At 41.9% G+C, this 24,561-nt stretch overlaps 1 protein-coding gene across 1 annotated transcript in view; it reads right to left on the reverse strand.

Moving 5' to 3' along the window:
- Nucleotides 1-2,320: 2,320 nt before the first annotated feature.
- Nucleotides 2,321-24,561, reverse strand: part of LOC140467118 (uncharacterized) — a 71,000-nt gene continuing 48,759 nt past the window's right edge. Inside the window, exons 10-16 of the mRNA XM_072563184.1 lie at nucleotides 13,620-13,758; nucleotides 13,122-13,430; nucleotides 12,667-12,990; nucleotides 9,441-9,561; nucleotides 7,950-8,038; nucleotides 7,362-7,414; nucleotides 2,321-6,639 (exon numbers count right to left, since the gene is read on the reverse strand). Of these exons, the coding sequence (XP_072419285.1) occupies nucleotides 6,328-6,639; nucleotides 7,362-7,414; nucleotides 7,950-8,038; nucleotides 9,441-9,561; nucleotides 12,667-12,990; nucleotides 13,122-13,430; nucleotides 13,620-13,758 (1,347 nt within the window). The 3' untranslated portion in view covers nucleotides 2,321-6,327. The remainder of the gene's footprint in view (nucleotides 6,640-7,361; nucleotides 7,415-7,949; nucleotides 8,039-9,440; nucleotides 9,562-12,666; nucleotides 12,991-13,121; nucleotides 13,431-13,619; nucleotides 13,759-24,561) is intronic.

Genomic DNA, 24,561 nt, shown 5'->3' on the forward strand with positions numbered 1-24,561 from the left:
TGCAAGTTCTATTTCCAATCAGAGAAAGTAATAGAACTTACTGGAACAAGTACATTTGAGAAATATCTGAGAGTTGGGAATGTCCCAGTTTTGAAATAAGTTCATGTTTTATAAAAGGGTTTACAGGAAAGAGTACCACGTTCTTGTGATATCAGGAGCAGCGCTCTGAAGGCTGGTGTTTCCAAATAAACCTGTTGGTGTCGTGTAATTTTAACTTTGTCCACCCCAGTCCAACACCGGCACTTCCAAATCATGACAGTCTGTGAAGGTGGGCTTTCTGCTGGAATTAGGACCTGAGTGGAGGCATATCCTGCTTAATCAGAGACCAGCAGCGTCTGAATTTGGCAGTGCCACGGGGAAGGTCATGTCTGTTACAGGGCAATGACAAATCTCCAGGCCCCCCCAGTATAAAATATTATCCAGAGGAGAGGTGGAGTCTTGCAGGATGGGGTTAATATAGAGAAGGTGTATGGAGCATTAGGGATGTGGTGCTGGGAGTAATTCTCAGTAGATCCATGGATTGCTGGTAAGGGTTAGAACTAACTGAGTGCAATACATACTACCACACTTTGATGCTTTGAGGTGGGAGGGTTGAGCAGGATCTTGTGTGTGTCAGACCTCAGGCTAATTCCACTAGTTTTTGTCATAACGTTGAGTCTATTTATATGATCTGTAAATAGTTGAAGGAATGCAATAAACTACATCTTGTTTACTCTCTTTCTTTAGACCAGAAGTAGGCCATACTCTCTCTCTCTCTCTCTCGTACGCACATGCATGCAGAAATCTCTGAAGAACCCACACATTTACAAGATATAATGGCAACATGGTGATCAGCATGTGATGTTATTTAATTTAACAGTATCAATGCGACTAACATGATGATAACCCAGAGGACTTCAAAAGAAACAGATACTTATTATTATGAGTATTGAATGTAGTCATAAATTTAAACATTTGTGACTACACTCAATCCTGGCCAGATGGGATGATCAACGGCAAACTGAATTTATTCCAGATAAATGTGAGGTGATGCACTTGGGCAGGACAAAAAAGGCAAGGGAATTAATGATGAACAGTAGGATCCTGGGAAGAATCGAGGATCAGAGGGAGCTTGGTATATAAGGACACCGGTCTCTTAAGATAGCAGGACAGCTGGATAAAGTGGTGAAGAAGGCCTTATGGGATACTTGTCTTTATTAGCTGAAGTATTAAGCTTAAGAGCAGAGTTTTTTTTGCTGGAGCTGTATAAAACTTTGGCTAGGCCAGAGTCGAAGAGCAGATCTGGAATCCACATCATAGCAGGGATGTGATAGTATTAAAGACAGTGCAGAGGGGATTTACCAAGATATTGCCTGGGCTGGAGAGTTTCCTTTTATGAAGAGAGTTTGGACAGACTGGGGTTGTTTTCCTTAGAGCAGAGTAGATTGAAAGGAGACATGACTGAGATGCATAAAATTGACGGGTATAGATAAAGTAGACAGGAAGAATTCTTTCTCCTTGATGGAGGGATCGATGACCGGGGCGTAGATTTAAGGGAAGGAATAGAAGGTTTAAAGTTTAGATCAGATTTGTTACAGTGTGGAAACAGGCCCTTCGGCCCAACAAGTCCACACTGACCCTCCGAAGAGCAACCCAACCAGACCCATTCCCCTGCACCTAATATTACGGTCAATTTAGCATGGCCAATTTCCCTAACCTGTGGGAGGAAACCTGTGCAGACACAGGGAGAATGTGCAAACTCCAAACAGACAGTTGCCAGAGGTAGGAATTGAACCCGGGCTCCTGGTGCTGTTAGGCAGCAGTGCTAACCACTGAGCCACCGTGCTGAGAGATGAGAAAAACCATTTTCACCTGGAGGATGCTGGGAAACTGGAAAGCTGGTAGAAGCAGCAATACTCATCGTATTTTAAAGAAGTACTTAGATGTGCATTTGTAATGACAAAGCTGTGAGCCAAGTGGTGTGGAAAATCAGATTAGAATGGTTATGCCTTGTTTCTGACCAGCATGGACCGAATGTGCTACAGGGGAAAAAAAATGGGACTATAACCAATGGTAATATAGTTCACTAAAAGGGAGAAGGAAAAACAACACTCACATTAGCAGAGATATTACAAGCCTTTGACAATCTTTCTACCTTGGAACTAATAAAATTTTGGAAGATTTTGCGGAAGAATGCAGACTGCAGGGGACTCTGATGATTTGTTTGTGACCCCTACAAATCAGTGAAGTAGTATGACAATGCTGATTTAAAGTTAGAATTCATAAGGGACCAAAATGTTGTAGTCATTACTGATGAATTTTTATTGCAGGTGAACACCAATCAATCCTCAGGGGAGAAGATCAAACTCCATCCGTCAGACCTTCAGAATACATTCTACTCTTCATATACAGAATCAGAAAAAAGACACATGATAAGCCAATGCAGTGGTTGGGTCAGATATGTGAATTCCTTGCCAACATTGTGGTGCAGCAAAATCTCATTAACACAAACCGTACCCAGCTTTAAAACTAAATGCTATTAGAATCGATGTCATCTCTTTCAAAAAAAAATTTATAACAAAGTACAATGCAGCCACAACAAAGCAAATGATCAAAGAACTACCCAAACAAAGAGGTAAACGAGGTAGAAAATTCTGCTGTAGAAGATAAACCCAAAGTTTTCGTACAGAGAGATTGGTGACCTGACCAAATGATCTGGCATGCTCACATTTTTGTCAGTCTCACGAATTTCAAGTTACATATAATGGGAAGTGTCAGAACCTGATGACATGGCAAGCTTTTGCGGAATAAACACTGATGACAGCTGACTTAAATATAACCACATAGCCTAAGGGACTTTATACCTAACATTAAAAGTATGCTATATGTGTCACTCCACCATAAGCAACATTAGATATTAGAAAAGTAAATACAAAAACCTGTAGGTGCTGGAAATCTGGAATAAAAACAGCGAATGCTGGAGAAGTAAAGCAGAACTGGCATCATTTGTAGAGATAAACATTTCGAATCCAGTGATGCTTCACAGATTATAGTATTACAACTATTAGAAAACACAGTTTGGTAACAGGGATTCTTAATCTGAGCGGAAAGGAGTGTCTTAGCCAGAATCTCATTTTTATGGTGAAAATGGTTAAACACCAACATGTCAAAGAATAGCTGGACAAGGCAAGTCCAGTCAAAAACACACAAAAAAAAGCAGCCAGTAGAGGATTTTGGAGGGCTCCTTAAGATCATGGGGGAGAAGAAGAAAAAAAAAAGCAGAAGCCCCCAAAGTTAATTATGCAGGAATAAAAGTTTGTTTTGTACTATCAATTAGATGAAAACTGTGACAAACTGGCTTGGCAAAAGAAAAGAATCCACTGCAATCAGCACTAAAAGGAGTTGAAATTCTAATTAACAGCAAAGTTCAAGAAATAAGGAAAACGAAGAAGCAACAACTGAATAGTGCATACCACTTCAGACAATTGACACAGCGGAGACTGAACTGAGTCATGTTACAACTTAGCGGCGTGAACAATTACATACAGCAAATTCAAGTAAGATTCTGAGGTGACGACAAAGGGAGAGGGTCATGTAGAATATCTGACCTCCTTCACTTCCAAAGCGGAGTCTCAACAAACACAATGGATATCATCTCAAAAAATAGGAGTCTTCAGGTAAGACAACCAAGGAAGACAATTAATTGATTTATGGAGTCATAGAGCTGTACAGCATGGAAACAAACAATTTCTGCAATAATTTAATCATTGATGATGAACAGAACCTCTAAACGAAACAAAGTTGAAGTAAAATGTCTGTCTGCTTTGGTGCAGATAAACAGGTGAATTGAGAACAAAAATCCACTGATACAAAGTGGAGATGTGGCGCATAAAACTCCCTGGAAGACACTATTAAGAAAAGATAAGCAATGTCTACAAAGTCAAGATGCTGCAAAGAAAGGGTGCACATCTTGTACAAAAAAAACTGTATGTGAAATGAGAGGTTATCCAGTTTCGTAAAGGACCTCAGACCTCAGACAGTCACTTTCTATTCTCATAATTCTGGAAGGAAATCTCTAGCCTCAAAATCCCAATTCCCAGATTCACCACAGAAGCGAAAGATTTTATCAAAGTATGCAAAAATTCTCCAAATTACCTGCCTGTTTCAACAAGATTTAACAGGAGTTGCTATTTATTGCAAATAAATTTATTCTAACCACAAATAAACAACTACAAATTGTTGACATTCCACTCAACCAAGTAAAACCTTAACCTCCTTATGATGCAGTCCCTACACACACACATGCAGACTGACATAGACAAAAACATTGGTGTTACGGGTGGAGGGAAAAGAAACAGGGAAGACAGCTGTCCATGAGGTTAACTGAGATGACCCTTCTGCTTTGCAGGACCTGCTGTTTATCAACCTCTCTTCTCCAGGTACTGCAGTAAGTAACTCACCTCCTGACTCCCCATTGGCTACAAGGCACAAACTTGGTTAGAGACACAGGCACAAGGCAGGAGTCTGATGGAATGCTCCCCACTTGCCTGGATGTGTTCAGCTTCAACAACACTCAAGAAACTTGACACCATCCAAGACATAGGGCCCACTTACATCCAATCCCTCCACCACTAACACTCGGTCACAGCAGCGTTTGCTATCCACAAGATGCACTGGAAATTTGCCAAAGATCTTCAGACAGCACCTTCCCAACTCACGACCACTTCCATCTGCAAGGACAAGGGCAGCAGATACATGTGAACACCAGCACCTGCAAGTTCCCCTCCAAGCCACTCATCATCGCCATTCAATCAGTATTGCTGGGTCAAAATCCTGGCATTCCCTTCCTGTCGGCATCGTGGGTCTCTTTTATAGCACAGGGACTGCAGTAATTCAAGTAGGTAGCTCACCACCATCATCCCAAGGGCAGCTAGGGACAGGTAATAAATGCTGAGTAGCCAGCAACCCCCACACCCCACGAATAAATAACAAAACAAACCCTCCTCAGCATTTGAACTTGTCAAGTCAAAGATTCTGGCGGGAGCTGGGGTAGTGCTAAATGTAATTGCAAATAAATATTTAATAATAATAATAATCCTGATGCAAAAACAAAACCTGTGGGAGATGTTGTATATAGGTATGGAAGGGTCTGAAAGGGTTAACCTTTAATTGAATGCAAGAATCATTACTGACTGATATATCATAATGACTTGGGGAGGGAGTGAAGTAGGAACTGAGGCTAGGTGACCTCACAACCTTCTTTAAAGAAATGTGGAGTCTATTCTAAATTCTAAAGAGTTGCAATAAATGCAATAAATGACATTTTGCTTATTCGACAAGATACATCCCATTGGACGCACATCCCACACCCCACATGCCACACCCCACACACGGTTCGCTCTTTGTGTCCTACCTGGGGGCTGAATGAGCACTTAAGGGTCTCAATTGGTGGTGGGCTGGTGTTGTTGGAGCTTGGACTTTCCTGCTGTGATACAAATTCAACCCAGGGTGGAGAAGTGGCTAGGTGAGGTGCCCCACCGTACGAGCGAATAAAGCTCAATTGCCACCTCCATGCCTACCACCTCTGGACAGAGAAGATTGTGCCCAGAGGTTTCGGAACGCTGCTCCTTCATCAGGTGACTTCACCTGAAGGACCATCGCTCCGAAAGCTTGTGATCTCAGTAAACCTGTTTGACTATAATCTGGTGTTGTGTGACTTCTGACTTTGTCCATCCCTACTTGGCTGGTCTGAGTTCAATCAGTTAAGCTTGCTGGTTAACAGCTTCTGCTGCATCTCCATGTCAACCATTATCCAAACAATTTGCATTCTCTTCTCATGCTGTTTATATTGATATTCCCTTTTGAAGTTTGATTTCTTGTGGCTTAGTCCTAATGAAAATGGAACAACCTTAACTTTTGCATCTCTTTTTAACAATGTGCAAGTTCTGTATCACACAATCATTAGGGTCCCATAGTGCCATGCTAGCATGTCAAGTTTGGTTTTTGAACTTAGCTCTGGGAATGGGGCTCCAACCTGGAATCAGTGACTCAGAGGTTAGAGTGAGGGGAGACAGGGAGATGGGGACTGATTGGGTTGACAAACACCTTGGTATTTGGACTTGTGTTCTTGCTATTTTATACAAATGACCTGGACTTGGGAATTGAAGGTAAATTGATTTCATTTGCTGAGGAAACCAAACTGGAAAGAGCATGGAGTTGTTGGGATCAAATCTGAAGGAGTTGGACAATGTAAATGTGTGGGCAGCTTATAACAGACAAAATTCAATACAACTGCACTGTAAAGTAAGAAGGAAAAATGAACAGTACAAATATCTCATCATGGTTTTCCTAAAAAGCAATATCCGCATAAATGTCCCTTCCAGATTCTTGAGGGGTGTTGTGTATTGGGGCATTTTTATTCCCCTTTGGCAGCTGGTTTGGAAAGTTGAGGTCACTGTAGGTGACACTGTCTGAGTTGTCACCTGTGTGCATTGCCAGCCCACCTCTCAGTGACGATGATTTCTTTTGAAATTCCAATGCTGCGTATGTGATTTCATCATTATTCAAGTTGCTTCTTCTCTTGCTTTGTCTTTCTGTTGTGTTCCTTTGAATGTGGTTTAGGTTTGCATACACCAAGTTCTCTTCCACTGGCACCAATTCCTAAAATGGAAGAAAAACATATTTTTCATTCACTCTAAAGAGTGATTTGTGTCATTACGAAGAGAAAGCAAATTCTTGATTATTCTTAATCAATATACAGTAATAGAAGATATTATAAATCACTTCCAGTGTAGAACAGGCATTTCAACCCAGTACTAAAGTAATTCTCCTCTTGACTAGGCAAAAGTGAGGACTGCAGATGCAGAGATTACAGTTGCAAGGGTGGTGCTGGAAAAGCAGAGCAGATCAGGCAGCATCCGAGGAGCAGGAGAGTTGATGTTTTGGGTAAAAGCCCTTCTCCTCTTGAGCCTCCTCTATCCATTTTCATCCAATCTCATCGAAATATCTTGCTAATCATTTCATCCTCCTGTGCTTATCCAGCTGCCCCTCTGAATGGTTTTCCAGTATTTGCCTCAAGGACCCCCTAATGGCAATAGGTTCCACTTTCTGACACTCTTCGGATAACAAGGTTTCTCCTGAATTTTCTATCTTTTTTCTAAGGGAGGAGTTGAGTCAAGTTGCATTGTGATATTTGAGGGAGAACTTGATAAGCATGTGAAGAAAGCAGGAGTTGGAAATTGATAGGGTTAGATGAAAAGGAGTTCAGGAAGTCTTGTGAGGACGATAGCCAACATGCACTATATGGACCAAACAGGCTTTCCAGCACAGACATTTGCTATATTCTGCAAATTTCTAAAGAGTTTAATATTTATCATCCTTACCTGGTCATTATTAAGAATCTTATCTCTTTGTTGACACATGATGCAGAGTGTACCTGAAACATTACAATTGAATTGTTCAAGCTAATTTGACAGGAATGCTAGATGTTTAAAATCTTCAAACTGAACATGTTTTGCAGTGTGCATAATCCTGTATGCACTGAACTTCATTCATCACCTCGCAACACAATTCCCAACATGAGTCTGAGGGGTGTAAGGAGGCTTGAGAAGATATAGTTCGGGACATGTGAAGTAAGTATGGGGTTAGTTCAACAGTTACCCAGACATTTGGCCACCCATTTATTAACCTAACTTTTACTGAGTAATGATTTTACTGATTCTTATTGAAAATCTCTGAATTAAATGAATGGTCCCAGGTTTGAGGAATTGCCAAGTGGAACATTCAATTTTTGGGGCAATCCCTTCAGCATCTGCTAGGATGGAGATTCTGCAGAGTTCCCACATGCAGCTCCTGACTATACTGGAATATCAGATATCTAGGCATTAGAAGATCCAAGTCTGATATACTTACTATTCTCAACTACAAGCTATTGAGGTAATTGAAACAATTGAAGGGAAATAAAAACTCACCCTTGTTGATTTGTCTCAGGTACAAAAGTAGAGCAACAGCAAAAACAACCAGAATGGCCCCCAGTACACCGACCACAATGTAAATCAGACTGGGATATTGAGAATAGAAAAGGGACAGTCTTAGTTCACAATCGATTTGAGGCCATTTGATGCAAGAAATATATTAAGAAACACTTTCATGACCTCAGGACATCCAAAAACAATGCAGGAAGTGAAATACTTATATTAAATGTTTTTTAGGCAAACATGGCATTCAATTTTCACACAGTATGTTCCAACAAACAATAATCAGATGACTGATCATGCAATTTGGAATTGTTAAGGGAGAAGGAATGCCCAGGTCTCCAGGGAGAACAGCCCTGCTCTTCCACAAATATCACCAAGAGATCTGTCACGTTCCCCTGAGAGGGGGAGATGGGGCCTGGATTCATCACACAGGGAAGATAGTACCACAACAGCATGGCACTCCCTCAGTACTGCACTAGAGACTCAGCATTGATAATGTGCCCATGGTTCTGAAGAGGAAGTGAACTCACAATCTCTGACATAGGAGCTGAGTGTATCACCACAGAGTCTTTTGCAGATGTGGTAAATTTCACTCGGTAAAAATAGAATAAAAGAACACTGGATGGTCACTAAAAATTAGCAACAACAGGCTTGAGAATGGATGTTAGATTCCGATGATCTTCATTTACGCAAACTTACACAATAGACATATAGATATGACCGCAAATAAAATGTATGAATGTTCAATGCTTTTTGAATCACAGAGTATTATCTGTTTAAAAACAAATGAATCACATGTGCTGGAAACCTCAATGAAAAACAGAAGTTGCTGGAAAGGTATGATCAGACAGTATCTGGGGGTTGTTTCGGGTGTGGACTAGAATTGTGAAGAATTCTGCACTGAGCTATTTCTGCCCAAATGTGGACTAAATCACACTGCGTTTCCAATATTCTCCATTTCTGACTGACACTTAAGTGGCACTTTCTCTTCATCCCCATTGTAACTTCAAAGAATTATTTCCTCAGTGTTTATATCACACTTGCAGTTCCTGCAGCTTATTTCCGACAGCTCAGGCTGATGAACTCAGGCTAAAGCCTAACGCTGCAAGCTATCTGTCCCTGTGCAGAGATATCACTTCAAACCTTCCTTTTCACCAGCAGGAATGACACTATCCTGAAACGTCACTCAAGATCACAGCAGCAAGGTACGTTTGGGAAGCAGGGGACATCACAGACGGTGTAGTTTAATGGTGAAGTAATGAGGCTGAGCAATACCATCTGAGAGCCAACAAAATAGAAACAATTATTTTCCACTTGTGCTTTTCAAAAACAATTGAACCTTTAATATGGAGCTAACACAGGAGCTCAATATAAACCCAGCACCATTTCCATTACCAAAATAACAAAAGGCTTTGACACGTTTCGCCAAAATTGTTCAAAAATATTGTAAACCTCACACATGGAATGAAAAAGATAATATCATACGTTTCATGGGAATTATTTCCGGAGAGTCGGGTTAGACTAGCAGAGGAACTTCCACTTGAATTTGGGGAATGTGCAATTCCTGGTGAAGTTGTTGAAGAAACAGCACAAGTATATTGTTCACCTGTTGAAACAAGGGAATGATGTTCATATTCATCTCCTTTTCATTTGTAGTTACCGGAGAGAACCTCATGAACAAGTGGAACCTCATTACTTGGGGAAAAGCCCATTTGATATCATGGAGTTTTGCATCAATTCCCCTTCCCTGGTAACAATGACACCTATAAGTGGGCTAATTCTACTGAAAATGTTAGAGTGATAGTCAGCGTGGAAAGAGACCCTTCTGTCCAACGCATCAGTGCCCAACAAGTTTCTCAAAATAAACTAGTACCACTCTTCTGCGTTTGGCTCATGTCACTCCAAACCTTTTCTATTCATGTATCTGATCAAACGTCACTTAAATGTTGTAACTCTAGCTTCATCCACCATGTCCTCTGGCATTTCATTCCACAAATGAGCCACCCTCTGTGTGAACGTGTGGCACCTCAGATCCCTTTTCCATTATTCTCCTCACATCTTAAAAATAGACCTCCTCACTTTGAACTCACTCTGCCTCACCTTTGCTATTCAACTTATTATCCTCTTATAAAGTCACCTCCCAACCTTCTCCGATCCAGTGGAAAAAGTCCCAGCCTATCCTTATCACTCAATCCCTCCAATCACGACAACATCTTAGTAGATCTTTTCTGAAACCTCTTCAATTTAATAAAACCTTCCTGAAGCAGGGTGACTCGAACTGTACACACAAAACCAAAAGTGGCCTCATCATCATTCTGTACAAGGTCAACGTGATGTTCCAACTCCTACACTCAATGGTCTGAGCAATGATGGTCAGCATACTAAATACCTTCTTAACCACCCTCTCTAGCTGTGATGCAACTTTCAAAGATCCCCTGGGTCTCTGTTCAACAGCATTACCCAGGGCCCTACCTTTAATTGTATAAGTCCTGTCTTTGTTCGTTTTACCAAAAGGCTATAGCTCGCATTAATCCAAATGAAACTCTATCTGCCAATCCTCAGCCCATTGGCTCAATTGAGCAAGATCCCTTTGTAGTCATAGATAACATTCATCACTGTCAACAATACCACCAATTTTGGTGTCATCCACAAACTTGCTAACCATACCTTCGAAATTCTCATTCAAAACATTTATATAACTTAATCCGATCCCTGCAGAACACCACTGGTCACATATCCCCAATCGAAAAAAATGACCCTCCACCATTACCCTCTGTCTCCTGCCATCAAGTTAATTTTGTATCAAGCTCACCCTGAATCCCACATTATCTAACTTTATTTCATCCACCATGTGAAACCTTGCCTACTGCTCTACCCTAATCAATCTTTTTAGTTACATCCTCAAAAAACTTAATCAAGTTTGTAACACCCGATTTCCAATGCATGATACCTAATCAGTTTGTGCCTCTCCAAATGCATATACATGCAATCTCTCAAAATCCCCTCCAACAACCTACCCACCACTGCTGTCAGACTCGCAGATCTATAATTCCCAGGCTTCTCCATACAGCCTTTCCTAACAAAATGAATAATATTAGCCACCCTCCAGTCCTCCAGCACCTCACCTGTGACTGTGGATGATACAAATAGTTTTGCTAGGGGTCCCACAATTTCTTCCCTAATTTCCCACATTTGTCTGGATGACACTTTATTGGATCTTGGAGATTTATCTCTTGTTATGCATTTTGAGACTTTCAGCACTTCCTCTTCTGTAACATGGACTGTTTAGTATCTCTCCCATCTCCGGTGGTTGCACACAATGACGATCCCGGTTACGTTTTTCCCTGAATCTGAGAGTTGGTGTGTTCCATTGGGATTTGTTAAAGGGTTTGGGCTGGTAACTACAACCCAGATATCCCACTTGTTTAAAATCACGGGTTTCACATGGAGCTGTCCCTTGCCGACATAGACAGTGGTCTCTTCCACCCTCTTGAGATGGTTTTCTGATCTTGCAGGAACAATGGGAAACCTCATCTATAGACACATAACCCACCAAAGATTTTCCATCAACTGAACCATAAGGATCCATGCGGTAGACATCTGAGGTTCCCCATCTCCAAGGGGTACACAAGCAATACGGCTTGGGTGTGTTTTATGTGAATTATTTCTGCAACAAATAAACTGTTAATTCTCTATCTTTTGGTCTTTAATGGCCAGCTTTTGTTGCCCATTCCTAATTACCCCTGACTGAGTGACTTTCTAAACCTTTTGAAGAGGGCAGTTTAAGAACAAACCACATTGCTGGAGTTCCATGTGGAGCAGACCTGGAAAGGCTAGAGATTTCCTTCCCTAAAGGACATTAATGAATCAGATGGGTTTTGGTACATTACAGGATCTGAGGAGATGGAAACAAATAGTTGGAATGCAACAATATCTCAAACTTAAATTGCAGCAGCCAATAGCATTGAAATAATTCTCTCAAAAATCTGATTGTTTTTAGTAACATTGATTGAGGAGTGAATGCTTGCTCAGACACCAGGAGAACCTTTATTCTGTAAATAGTTTACAAATGATGCCATTCCTAAAGGGGGAACAGGTTCTCAGTTTATCACCTCATCGACACTGTCTCACCTGCCACAGCACAGCATTACTTCTCTCTGCTGGGCAGTGGGATCCAGCTGAATTTTAACCCCGAAGGGGAACTGGAACCCCCAACATGCTGGCATCAAAAGTGAGAGTGCAGCCACATGAGCTGCTGCTGATAGTTCCAAATACAGTTCCCGTGTGTCACTTCGACTTGATGCTGACTTGCTTCTTCTCTGACAGCTCAAACAGATCATATCAGGAAATGGCTGCAGGCAATATTTACATATACAGAGGACCCTTGATTATACAAATGACTCGGGAAGGGAATGTTTGTCTGGATAATTGAAGGTTTGGATAATACAGCTCACCAAAATTTTATAATTCCTTCTGTTAGAAAAATGCAAATTGTCTGTCAATCAAATGCTATTTTAATTTGCTGGGATCAGTGGAGATGTTGCAATGTCTCTCTATGCTGTGGGTAGGATTTTATGTACTTGCTCATTTTCCAAGTATAGGGCAAGCCATTGGCTTTGTTCAGAACTGACAATGAAACAAATGGAGTGCATTTTATCAAATAGTTTCCCAGAGTGAGATAATAAACAAACATTGTTTACATCACACTTACCGATGCTGTTGATCTGTATCCTGTAACTGCAGTTCTTCTCTCTTACATTGTTGACCGAGACATGAACAATTTCACTGGGATTTGTTCCCCGAGTATTTGAGGCTGTGCAGTAATATTGATGATGTTGCCGTGTGAAGGATTGACAATGTAGATCCAGTTTATTGGTGTCAGAGATCTTTGAATCTTGAGATGGGGTCTTCTCAGACCATGTGTAGTGAATGGGGAGGGATCCCCGGGCAGACTCACAGGAGACTGTCACTGAACCCCCAGAACATGAGACATTTGGTTTGGATAAATATCGAAGTCCAGGAACAGACACAGCTTCTGTGGGAAAGAAACAATTATTCTATGAGAAAATTCAAATATTCCCCAACACTTTGTCACTTTTCTTCCTGGATAAAACACTGATCAGACATATCAGCAGAGAGTAATTTAAAACAAAATGAGTCACGTACCGTCAGAAATGTGCAGCTTTACATTAAACATTGGGTCTTGGCCAGGAGTCTCGATCCCACAGCTGTACCATCCTGCATCCCTCCATTGAAGATTCTTCATTGTGACAAGAAATATTCCTTGTGCTTTGTTATCAGTGATTGATATTCTCCCATTTGGCCAATTTGTTGTTGCTATAACGTTACACAGACGAGTCCATCCGTGACACCAATATTTCATGTGTGATTGGTACCTCCGTGCTTCGTAGTGACAAGATATTGTGATCGCTCTTCCCAAAATTCCTTTTACGTGTTCCTCTGCCCATAAAGCACCTGAAAATGAGGAGACAATATTTCAGAAATTTAACTGGAAAGAACTGCTCATTACAAACAGATACATTTTAATCAGTTACATTCCATCCAGTATATGATGAAGGTAATCATTAATGTAATCCCTTATCAGAGCCTCAGGATGTTCCAAATTCCCAGGGAATGATTGAAACAGTCGGGATATTTTCTTACCCCACTGGTCGAGCTTTGGGACAATCTTGAAATCGGGTTTGTGCTGCCCGCTGTGGGCTCTAGCTCCACCGTGTGTGACATCATCGAAATGTTGTCCCCTCGGAGAGCAGCCTGAGTGACAGGCCTGGATTGGAGTTGGCTGGGGATCAGTGTGAAGGAGGGTACAGGTGCTGAAGGGTCCTTACTCCGACCAGAGAAGGAGGGTTTCATCCAGGAAGGAGAGGGGAGTGTGTGGAGACTCATGGTGGGCTCAGGGGCTACAATTTCAGGGCTCAAGGGGCAGATACAACAGGTGACCCAGGAAGATGATGAGAGACCTCAAGGGGGAGAGGAAGAGAATTAAAGTTCAGCAAGGGATGGTTCACAATGGGAGAGAGAGATCAATGTGGAGGATCTTGAGGGCAGTAAAGGCAGGATTATTTATAATCACACATTGTTGTCATTGTATGGATAATAAAATAACAGAAGTAATTTACTGATTGTACCAGAGAGATGGTTCATGAGAAAATGTTGAAATTGCTGCCACCATTGCATCCTGGTGTTGAAGAGGAGAAGCCTGTTGATGACAGCGTAGACTTTACTTCAATAAATACCAGAGCAACAGTATTGTTGGGAGAACTGCCCTTTGTGTGGCGAACAATTCTTGAGTAAAATAACAAAGGATTTTAAATGTAAGTGAAGAGGTGGAGAGCTGAGATGAAAGGGATGGAGATACGTGAATGATTAAAAATGATGGTTTGGGGACAGAGACCTTACTGGAAAAAGGAAGCCTTGAAAAGAGAGAGAATTGTGAAAACAGAGAGATGCATGTTTCAGATTTCTGTTCATGAAGTATTCTGCATGAAGTTGGTGGGCTGGAGCCACAAAACATTTCAGGGGATTTTCATGTAACAGAATTCACAGAGCTGTAGCCTAGGGTAAAGCGACACTGAGAATTTTATTTTTGAGTCTTCCAAAAATTTCTTTTTCATTAATGGAACGATTGCAATGATGAGCATCAACTTTATTGCAGTGTGACGTTGTAATGTGTAAATCAATGGAAATGAAAGAGAGCAAACAACTTGATTCAAGTTAGACTGAAAGGAAATAGGCTTTTCGAAGTGGAGAGAAATATAAACCAACCATCTCCTTTTGTGACTGAGCCTCACAGAGCAATATTTAATGAATAGATCTTCAAAAATAAAAGAAATAAAAGCAAACTCAAGATGTTTTGTTTGAGGGCTTATTACTCATACACTTTTCAGTGTATATTGAAAATTGAAAATTTCGGTCAAATTAAAATAATTGTGCCCTTTTTTCACTGAAAGAAAATGTTATGGTACCCTTTTAATTTAATTCATAATTCATTATGCTGCTCTAAATTATTTGGGAACTCTGCAGCATGGGATTATAAAGTGTTCAGTAGAATTACTACATTTTGTGATGTTGTTCATGTACTTTTATGTTTGTTCATTTAAACTTCAATGGCGTCCATATTTAGAGACACATGGAGCAGACAATGTCCATGCTGTGTCTGTTTTCTGCAGCTTGTCACCAGCCTGAAGCCAGTTGCTGTGATGTGAGGGGTGTCACTGCATTGGATAACCATGACTTTGAGGTGCTGGTGTTTGACTGGGGTGGACAAATCACACCTCACCAGTTTATGATTAGATTAGATTACTTACAGTGTGGAAACAGGCCCTTCGGCCCAACAAGTCCACACCGCCCCGCCGAAGCGTAACCCACCCATACCCCTACATCTACATCTACCCCTTACCTAACACTACGGGCAATTTAGCATGGCCAATTCACCTGGCCTGCACATCTTTGGAGTGTGGGAGGAAACCGGAGCACCCGGAGGAAACCCACGCAGACACGGGGAGAACGTGCAAACTCCACACAGTCAGTCGCCTTCAACAGGTTTATTTGGAAGCATTAACTTTCGAAGAACTGCTTCTTCATCAGCTGGTTGTGTTCACCTGATGAAGGAGCAGTGCTCGGAAAGCTAGTGCTTCCAAATAAACCTGCTGGAGTAAAACTCTGTTTTGTGTGATTTTTAAATGTGCATTGGAAAAGACTGATGTGGAATCACACCCAGTCCTGCTCTCTGTATGTTGGAAGGATTTGTAGGTTGAAAATGAACCTGCTTGGCTTTGTGAGAAGACACATTCCTTTGAAAAGTGTACTTTTGTGAGAATTGAATTCTCAGCATGTGTCATGGCAATAACAATGTTACCCATTGTGTCACAAGCTCTCCCTTTTCCAATTATGTATCTTCAAGTATTTAAACATTTCTACTTTATAACACAGTGGATTTCAACAAATGTGGATTATCAGAATATAAAACTCGGATGGTCACTCACCGGGAATGGAACAAATGAGGAGAATCAAAGTCCACATTGTTTTGTTCACAAGTATCAGTTCAGTTCTTGATGTCAGTTCCTCAGCTCTTGTTTCTCACATTCAGATACTGTGTAAAGCTATGTCTACAAGAAGTTAAATGAGGAAGAGGATACAGGAAGCCAGCTTCTGAAACTACAGTGAGCCAGATGGTGAAATTTAATCCTGGAGAATTTTTTCTCCTTGGTTATGTTTAACAGAGCTAAAGAATTTTCATTGAATGAACAGAAAATTCTGAAATCAAGACAGTTAACGCATCAGGTGCTCAGGATAATGTTGACCCAAGCTCAGTATTTATACTGAAATCTCATTTGAATGACAACTGGCTCATTCTCCCATGTTAGGAAATTTCAACTTATAGTTTTAGACAGACATAGATTTAGTTTGTGAAAATTAAGCCTTCAGCTAAAAATAGAACTCTTTCGAATATTTTGTCTGCAGAATATGCCTCCTATCATCAGTGCTGAATAAGTATGGTGTCAGGATCTGAGCTCCTAGATGGGCAGGAGAAGGACATCCTCTGCTCCATTTCCACAAGATCCAAGTGAAAGGTCCTGGGGCCATTTTCAGACAGAGAATGAAACTCAACTGACAGAGAGAGAATTCAGGGGGAAGTGAGCGGTGATTGAGTAACTGGGAGTGAGCTTCAGTCCCAAGGTGAGGATCCCTCTGGTGAACCGATTAACATGGGGCTTTGTATTCACCAGGACATGGTTGATGATGAGTGAGTCTGGTGAACCATGCTGGGTTTCACCTTTGAGAAGATCAAAGGGACTGACACCCTTCACCAACCGTGCTCATCCCCAGCCACAATGCTGAAGGCACTGCCCCCACCTTAACCCTTAATATGGAAGGAGAGTCACTGGAGTCATTACCCAGAGACTGAACCAACGAGGACCATCGCAATGCTCTGTCTGGGAAACAGAAACAATACGTTGGGTAAACTCCTGGAGAAGACTTGGAAGCATTTAGGGGTTAATACCCCAATGGGGATGAAACCCCTCTGCTGTCAGGTCACCAGTGTCTGAGTGTCAGAAACAGAGAGCAGAGATCCCCAGCCCCTGAATGACATGGACACTGTAGAATCAGTTGGAAAAATAGGACCAGATTGTAAAATTAGATTCTGTGATGAAACAGTGAAGGCAGCAGTTATTAACAAAGTGAAGAATATCTGATCTAATTGTCTGGGATCCTGTAAAGTGACTTGCTCAGTGTCAAAGCCATATCCTGGTAGACAGGCACTCAGCAGTTTTTAAAAGACCGTTCTTCTGAGACAAACAATTGCAGGACCCTCCCTCATTCGGATGGATGTCCCGTTTGCTCTGGAATGGTGCAGTGATCCACCCACAACATGGACATGAGCCTGTCCCAGGAGGTTTCCTTCCCAGAGATTGTGATCAAAGGGCTGCTTCTGAAAACTCTCAGTACAGCCTTGAATGACCCAGAGTGTACCACCCACAATATCCTGTTGATTAACACTGAGGTGGGCTCTAAGAAAACTGCCCCCACCCTGCCTTTCCAGAAAGCCTGTCCACTGAACATTTCTGTCAGTGGCTGTGCAAACGTGGCTGCAGACATATTGCTACAGGTGACACAGTTCTCCCTCTTTACTGAGCTGTAGGCAATGGGTGACAGGAGGGTGTTACAGTGTCTGCAGGTATGGGTTGTGGTTTCACAATGGGCTTTCCCCACAGGCTCTGGGGTTTTACCAGGGAATCAACCCCAAGTGTCTAATAAGCTTTTTAAGGGTTTTAAAAGAGTTGGTGAATGTCCCTGCTTTATCACTTGGCGATATACAATATTTCTTGACTCCTGAGTTATCCTGAGTTTCCCTCAGGCTCACCCCCTTTATCTCTCAGCCCTTGCCCATAAGCCTCATTCCTGAAGAAGGGCTGATGCTCGAAACGTCAATTCTCCTGCTCCTTCAATGCTGCCTGACCTCTCCTGTTTCTCAGTTACGTTCCTCATTGACCATGAACCTGTTTGAGGGTTTAATGGAATGGGCCCAAACTGAATGTGTGTTCGTTGACAATGAGTCATTCACACACAGCATGCTGCAGACAGAAACATTTTTAGAAATAAATCACCATTGCACATTGTAGTCAATGTCGTCACAGACTTACAATTCAGTGTGTGAACGTGGCAGCTGAGAATTGCTGTCTTCCACTGATAGCATGATAGTGCATTACCAAAATACCAAACCCAAGTGGAACTTTAAAACGTGCTTGTCTGATTACATTTGCCTCGTTAATGAGACACCCAGGGTGAACAATGTTGTTGTCAATGATTGCTAAAGGCCATCACCTGTAATGTTTCTTTCTGGACATTGAGTGACCTGTTGTTGAAGTGAAATTTGATGCCAGTGATAGGATTGAATCAGTGAATGCATGGTGGATGCAATTACCCTGATTAGGTTTCAAATTCATAGAATTTTACATTCGCCCCCTCCCCCTTCACCTCCCCATCCCAAAATCTGAATAACTGACTCCACATGCACTCTGTCATCTGGTGTCAATCATTTTACACAGTTATTGTGCAGTGACTGGGTCAGGATTGGTGAAGTGTCACCTGAATGTTTTTGTGACAAAAACAGAAATTGCTGGAGAAACACAGCAGGTCTGACTGTGTCTGTGGAGAGAAAGCAGAGTTACTGTTTTGGGTCCATTGATTATTCTTCAGAACTATTAGTAGTTTCGATAAGGTGCTTCATATCCAGAAGACACCGGGAGTGGGGTGTTTCTGTGAATTAACAACAGACTCTACCTGTGGTGCAGAATGACCCTTCTTCCTCTCTTTATTGTTGCTGTCCCTGTGGATCCAATGACCTTTTGTCATCTCACCGTTTCTGTTCACTCTCTCTCTATAGCCATTATGTCCCTAATTTCCCATCAGACCCATGTCTTTGAGAATTACAAAGCCCTTATTGGCCCCAATCCTCCCCTGTATTTCCTCTTTAGATCAGACAAGACTCAGGTTTCGTTGTTTAAAAATATTTATTAATGTCTGTGTGGGAGCTGTTCACACCAATAAATGCTGAATAGATCAAATCATTTGGACAGCAACAAACGTATTTTATTATTTTAACAGATAACAAGGTTTCATCCAATCAAACTATTACACACTAACTCACTTGTCTCTCTACCCAACAACATTTACATTGTCTTTGTTCCAGATTAGAACACATGACTATATTATCCAATGAGATTTAAACGAGGGCATGGACAGGGTGAACAGCCAAGGTCTTTTTCCTCAATGGGGGTGTCCAGACCTAGAGGGCATAGGTTGAAGGTGAGAGGGAAAAGATTTCAAAATGACCTGAGGAGTAACTGTTTCACACGGAGGGTGGGTGTGTGTATGAAACGAGCTGCCAGAGGAAGTGGTGGATGCTGGTACAATGAAAGCATTTAATACCATGAGATCATCATGGAGAGAGATGAGGCAGGACCAGAGTAGGCCATTCAGCCCCTCGAGGCTCATTCAGCATTCACCTGGATCAGAGCAGATCTTCTGCCTGAATACCATTTTTCTTGCACTAACCCCACGTCCCTCCGTACCTTTACTACCCAGAACATTATTGATCACTGTTTTGAATATACTCAAGGCTGGATCCTCCAGAGCTCTCTGGGGCAGAGAATTCCAACAAACCATCACCCTCTGAGTGAAGAAATTCCTGCTCATCTCAGTCCCAAATGGTCAACCCATTCTTCTCAAACTGTGTCTCCTGCTTCGAAACCCCTCCACCCAGGGCCACCTCATTGATGGGGAACTTAGAGTGCTCAAAATCATTCGTGTAAAGGCCATGATGCTCACCTAATGTTTTTGTGTAAACATTGTGACTGAAACAGAACAAATCACCAGGAGAGTGAAGAGTACCCAGCGTATCACATCCCAGACAATGTCACTGTGTAAAACAGAAGAAATACAAAATCATTTGAAGGAAACAAGACTGCTTGATGTTTTAAACATTTATCCACTGTTCACATTACAGTATATTGTAGCAAAGTAAAGCAGCACAGTTCAGGGAGTAATATGGGAAACTTAAATTACAGTTTAATTTATTACTGACATGTACAGCAGATACAGCAGTCAAAAGAAACAAGTTTCACTGCTCTAGTACATCCTGTCATGGTATTTAAACCTGATGAGGCAGTCTTTATGTTAGCGCTTGTCACATGTAGACAAGGTGTGGCTATTGTAGTCCTGACAAATCACAGATGTTCAGAACAGCCTCTGGTCTAAATGTACCTTACAGCCACAGAAATGAACAACAGATAAAGGTCAAATGAAACAAGTTGCAGTAACATATCCTGGGATGGTCAGCCCAATGTTATATGTGTGGATTATAAGGCTAAATGGTTGGACATTTACAAGTGGCACTGCAGTCTGGTGTGATATTTCAGTGGGTGAGAAGCGTCTTCAGTCAGTGAGGAACTCAGAATATTGTTATCCCACACTGCCCCTTGCACCTTCTAACAGGCCAGACTTATCCAGCTGGAACCAAATAGCCTCCTTCCCTCTCAGTTTGGGAATAATGTATAAGAAGAGGATGGAAGAGGGGAAGCCAACAGAGAGTGTAATGTCCCTGTCAGTGATACTCCAGAGCACCCCGGCTTAAAAAAAGCTCTCATTGCCGGTCTTTGAAAAATACCGTGAGCTGAGATAAATAATGAAGTATTGAATTTTAATGCTGAAAACAGCACCACAATCTGGGAGATGTCAAACAGAATATTGGTACAGAACTTCCTGTTATGAATTTCCAATCACATAAATAGCACAATTTTAAGGAAGGGAACAGAATAGCACTGTATAAAATCAGCCACCAATTCCATTCTGATAAATTATCTTCTGAAGTTGAAAATTAATGTTAACCTTTACGTTAAATCACTGATTCTCATTTGGATTCAATGAAATCTTGACAATGAAATTGTTCTACCTTTCACAGACAGACTTGGATTCTGAAGATGTTCTTGTTGTTGGTGACATTGTTGAAGAGACTGCGCAAGTATATTCCTCTCCAATTGTGACATCAAAAAATATTCAGCTTTATCTGGGTCTCACTTGCAGACAAGCAAGAGAGCACTTTTCACCAATGGAACCTCACGGCTTGTTGTGAATAATGGTGTTTGTTGAATTCATTTCTCTCTAACTCCCCCTGTCTGGAGAGATGTGGTAGCGACCTAGCTTGAACATAATTTGTGTTTGGATCCTTGCCTGGACATTGTTGCGACTGTATTCTTATTAAAGCATTTGAAAGGCTGAGGTTGGTGGGACTGTATTCCTGAGATCTCCTTTCTCATCCTTGTCAAATGCAAAGGAATGTTCCAGACACTGAGCTGGTCACTGCCCCCCGCTGGACAATGTCTTCCTGGGGGATCCAGCAGCCCCTGCGCTGTCCTGTAATACCCTTGATGTGGAGGTGCTGATGTTGGACTGGGGTGGACAAAGTTAAAAATCACACAACACCAAGTTATAGTCCAACAGGTGTATTTGGAAGTACTAACTTTCGAAGCACTGCTCCTTCATCAGGTGGTTGTGGAGCACAATCATAAGACACAGAATTTATAGCAACAGTGTCATGGAATGTAATATTAAACAAATTTAGTTTAAATATTTCATCATTTCGAATGACCAAGTTAGTTTTGATTCCTTCATATGTAAATTATAGAACTTTTTTAAAGTTACATGCTCAAATTAGATTTTAACAACAGGTGTCATAGAGTCATAGAGTCATACAGATGTACAGCACAGAAACCGACCCTCCGGTCCAACCTGTTCATGCCAACCAGATATCCCAACCCAATCTAGTCCCACCTGTCAGCGCCCAACCCATATCCCTCCAAACCCTTCCTATTCATATACCCATCCAAATGCCACTTAAATGTTGCAATTGTACCAGCCTCCACCACATCCTCTGGCAGCTCATTCCATACACATACCACCCTCTGTGTGGAAAAGTTGCCCCCTTAGGTCTCTTTTCTATCTTTCCCCTCTCACCCTAAACCCATGCCCTCTAGTTCTGGACTCCTCAACCCCAGGGAAAAGACTTTGTCTATTTATTCTATCCATGCCCCTCATAATTTTGTAAACCTCTATAAGGTCACCCCTCAGCCTCTGACGCTCCAGGGAAAACAGCCCCAGCCTGTTCAGCCTCTCCCTGTAGCTCAGATCCTCCAACCCTGGTAACGTCCTTGTAAATCTTTTCTGAACCCTTTCATGTTTCACAACATCTTTCCGATAGGAAGGAGACCAGAATTCCAACAGTGGCCTAACCAATGTCCTGTACAGCAGCAACATGACCTCCCAACTCCGGTACTCAATACTCTGACCAATAATGGAAAACATACCAAATGTCTTCTTCACTATCCTATCTACCTGTGACTCCACTTTCAAGGAGCTATGAACCTGCACTCCGAGGTCTCTTTGTTCAGCAACACTCCCTAGGACCTTACCATTAAGTGTATCAGTCCTGCTAAGATTTGCTTTCCCAAAATGAAGCACCACGCATTTATCTGAATTAAACTCCAACTGCCAATTCTCAGCCCATTGACCCATCTGATCAAGATCCTGTTGTAGTCTAAGGTAACCCTCTTTGCTGTCCACTACATCTCCAATTTTGGTGTCATCTGCAAACTTACTAACTGTACCTCTTATGCTCGCATCCAAATCATTTATGTCAATGACAAAAAGTAGAGGGCCCAGCACCGATCCTTGTGGCACTCCACTGGTCACAGGCCTCCAGTCAGAAAAACAACCCTCCACCAACACCCTCTGTCTTCTACCTTTGAGCCAGTTCTGTATCCAAATGGCGAGTTCTCCCTGCACTCCATGAGATCTAACCTTGCTAATCAATCTCCCACGGGGAACCTTGTTGAACGCCTAACTGAAGTCCATATAGATCACATCTACTGCTCTGCCCTCATCAATCTTCTTTGTTACTTCTTCAAAAAACTCAATCAAGTTTGTGAGACATGATTTCCCAAGCACAAAGCCATGTTGACTATCCCTTATCAGTCCTTGCCTTTCCAAATACATGTACATCCTGTCCCTCAGGATTCCCTCCAACAACTTGCCCACCACCGAAGTCAGGCTCACTGGTCTATAGTTCCTGGCTTGTCTTTACCGCCCTTCTTAAACAGTGGCACCACCTTTGCCAACCTCCAGTGTTCTGGCTCCTCACCTGTGACTATCAATGATACAAATATCTCACCAAGAGGCCCAGCAATCACTTCTCTAGCTTCCCACAGAGTTCTTGGGTACAACCTGATCAGGTCCTGGGGATTTATCCACCTTTAACCTTTTCAAGACATCCAGCACTTCCTCCTCTGTAATCTGGACATTTTGCAAGATGTCACCATCTATTTCCCTACAGTCTATATCTTCCATATGCTTTTCCACAGTAAATACTGATGCAAAATATTCATTTAGTATCTCCTCCATTTTCTGCAGCTCCACACAAAGGCCGCCTTGCTGATCTTTGAGGTGCCCTATTCTCTCCCTAGTTACCCTTTTGCCCTTAATATATTTGTAAAAACCCTTTGGATTCTCCTTAATTCTATTTGCCAAAGCTATCTCATGTCCCCGTTTTGCCCTCCTGATTTCCCTCTTTAGTGTACTCGTACTTTCTTTATCCTCTTCTAAGGATTCACTCGATCTATCCTGTCTATACCTTACATATGCTTCCTTCTTTTTCTTAACCAAACCCTCAATTTCTTTAGTCATCCAGCATTCCCTATACCTACCAGCCTTCCCTTTCACCCTGACAGGAATATACTTTCTCTGGATTCTTGTTATCTCATTTCTGAAGGCTTCCCATTTTCCAGCTGTCCCTTTGCCTGCGAACAACTGCTTCCAATCAGCTTTCAAAAGTTCTTGCCTAATAACGTCAAAATTGGCCTTTCTCCAATTTAGAACATCAACTTTTAGATCTGGTCTATCCTTTTCCACCACAAGGGTGGCATGGTGGCTCAGTGGTTAGCACTGCTGTTTCATAGCACTAGGGACCTGGGTTCAATTCCCTCCTCAGACAATTGTCTGTGTGGAGTTTGCACATTCTCCCTGTGTCTGCATGGGTTTCCTCCCACAGTCCAAAGATGTGTAGGTTAGGTGAATTGGCCATGCTAAATTGCCCGTAGTGTGAGGTGGATTAGTCAGGGGTAAATAGAGGGGGGTGGGTTTCTCTTCGGAGGGTCGGTGTTGGGCCGAAGGGTCTGTTTCCACATTGTAGGTAATCTACTCTACCTCTATTTTAAAATGAATAGAATTATGGTTGCTGGCCCCAAAGTGCTTCCCTACTGACACCTCAGTCACCTGCCCTGCCTTATTTCCCAAGAGTAGGTCAAGTTTTGCACCTTCTCTCGTAGATACATTCACATACTGAATCAGAAAATTGTCTTGTACACACTTAAGAAATTCCTCTCCATCTAAACCTTTACCACTATGGCAGTCCCAGTTGATGTTTGGAAAGTTAAAATCCCCTACCATAACTACTCTATTATTCATACAGATAACTGAGATCATTATATGTGTGTTTCTCAATTTCCCTCTGACTACTGGGGGGGTCTAT

The sequence above is a fragment of the Chiloscyllium punctatum genome, chromosome 45 (assembly GCF_047496795.1).
Source record: "Chiloscyllium punctatum isolate Juve2018m chromosome 45, sChiPun1.3, whole genome shotgun sequence".
NCBI classification, from domain to species: Eukaryota; Metazoa; Chordata; class Chondrichthyes; order Orectolobiformes; family Hemiscylliidae; genus Chiloscyllium; species Chiloscyllium punctatum.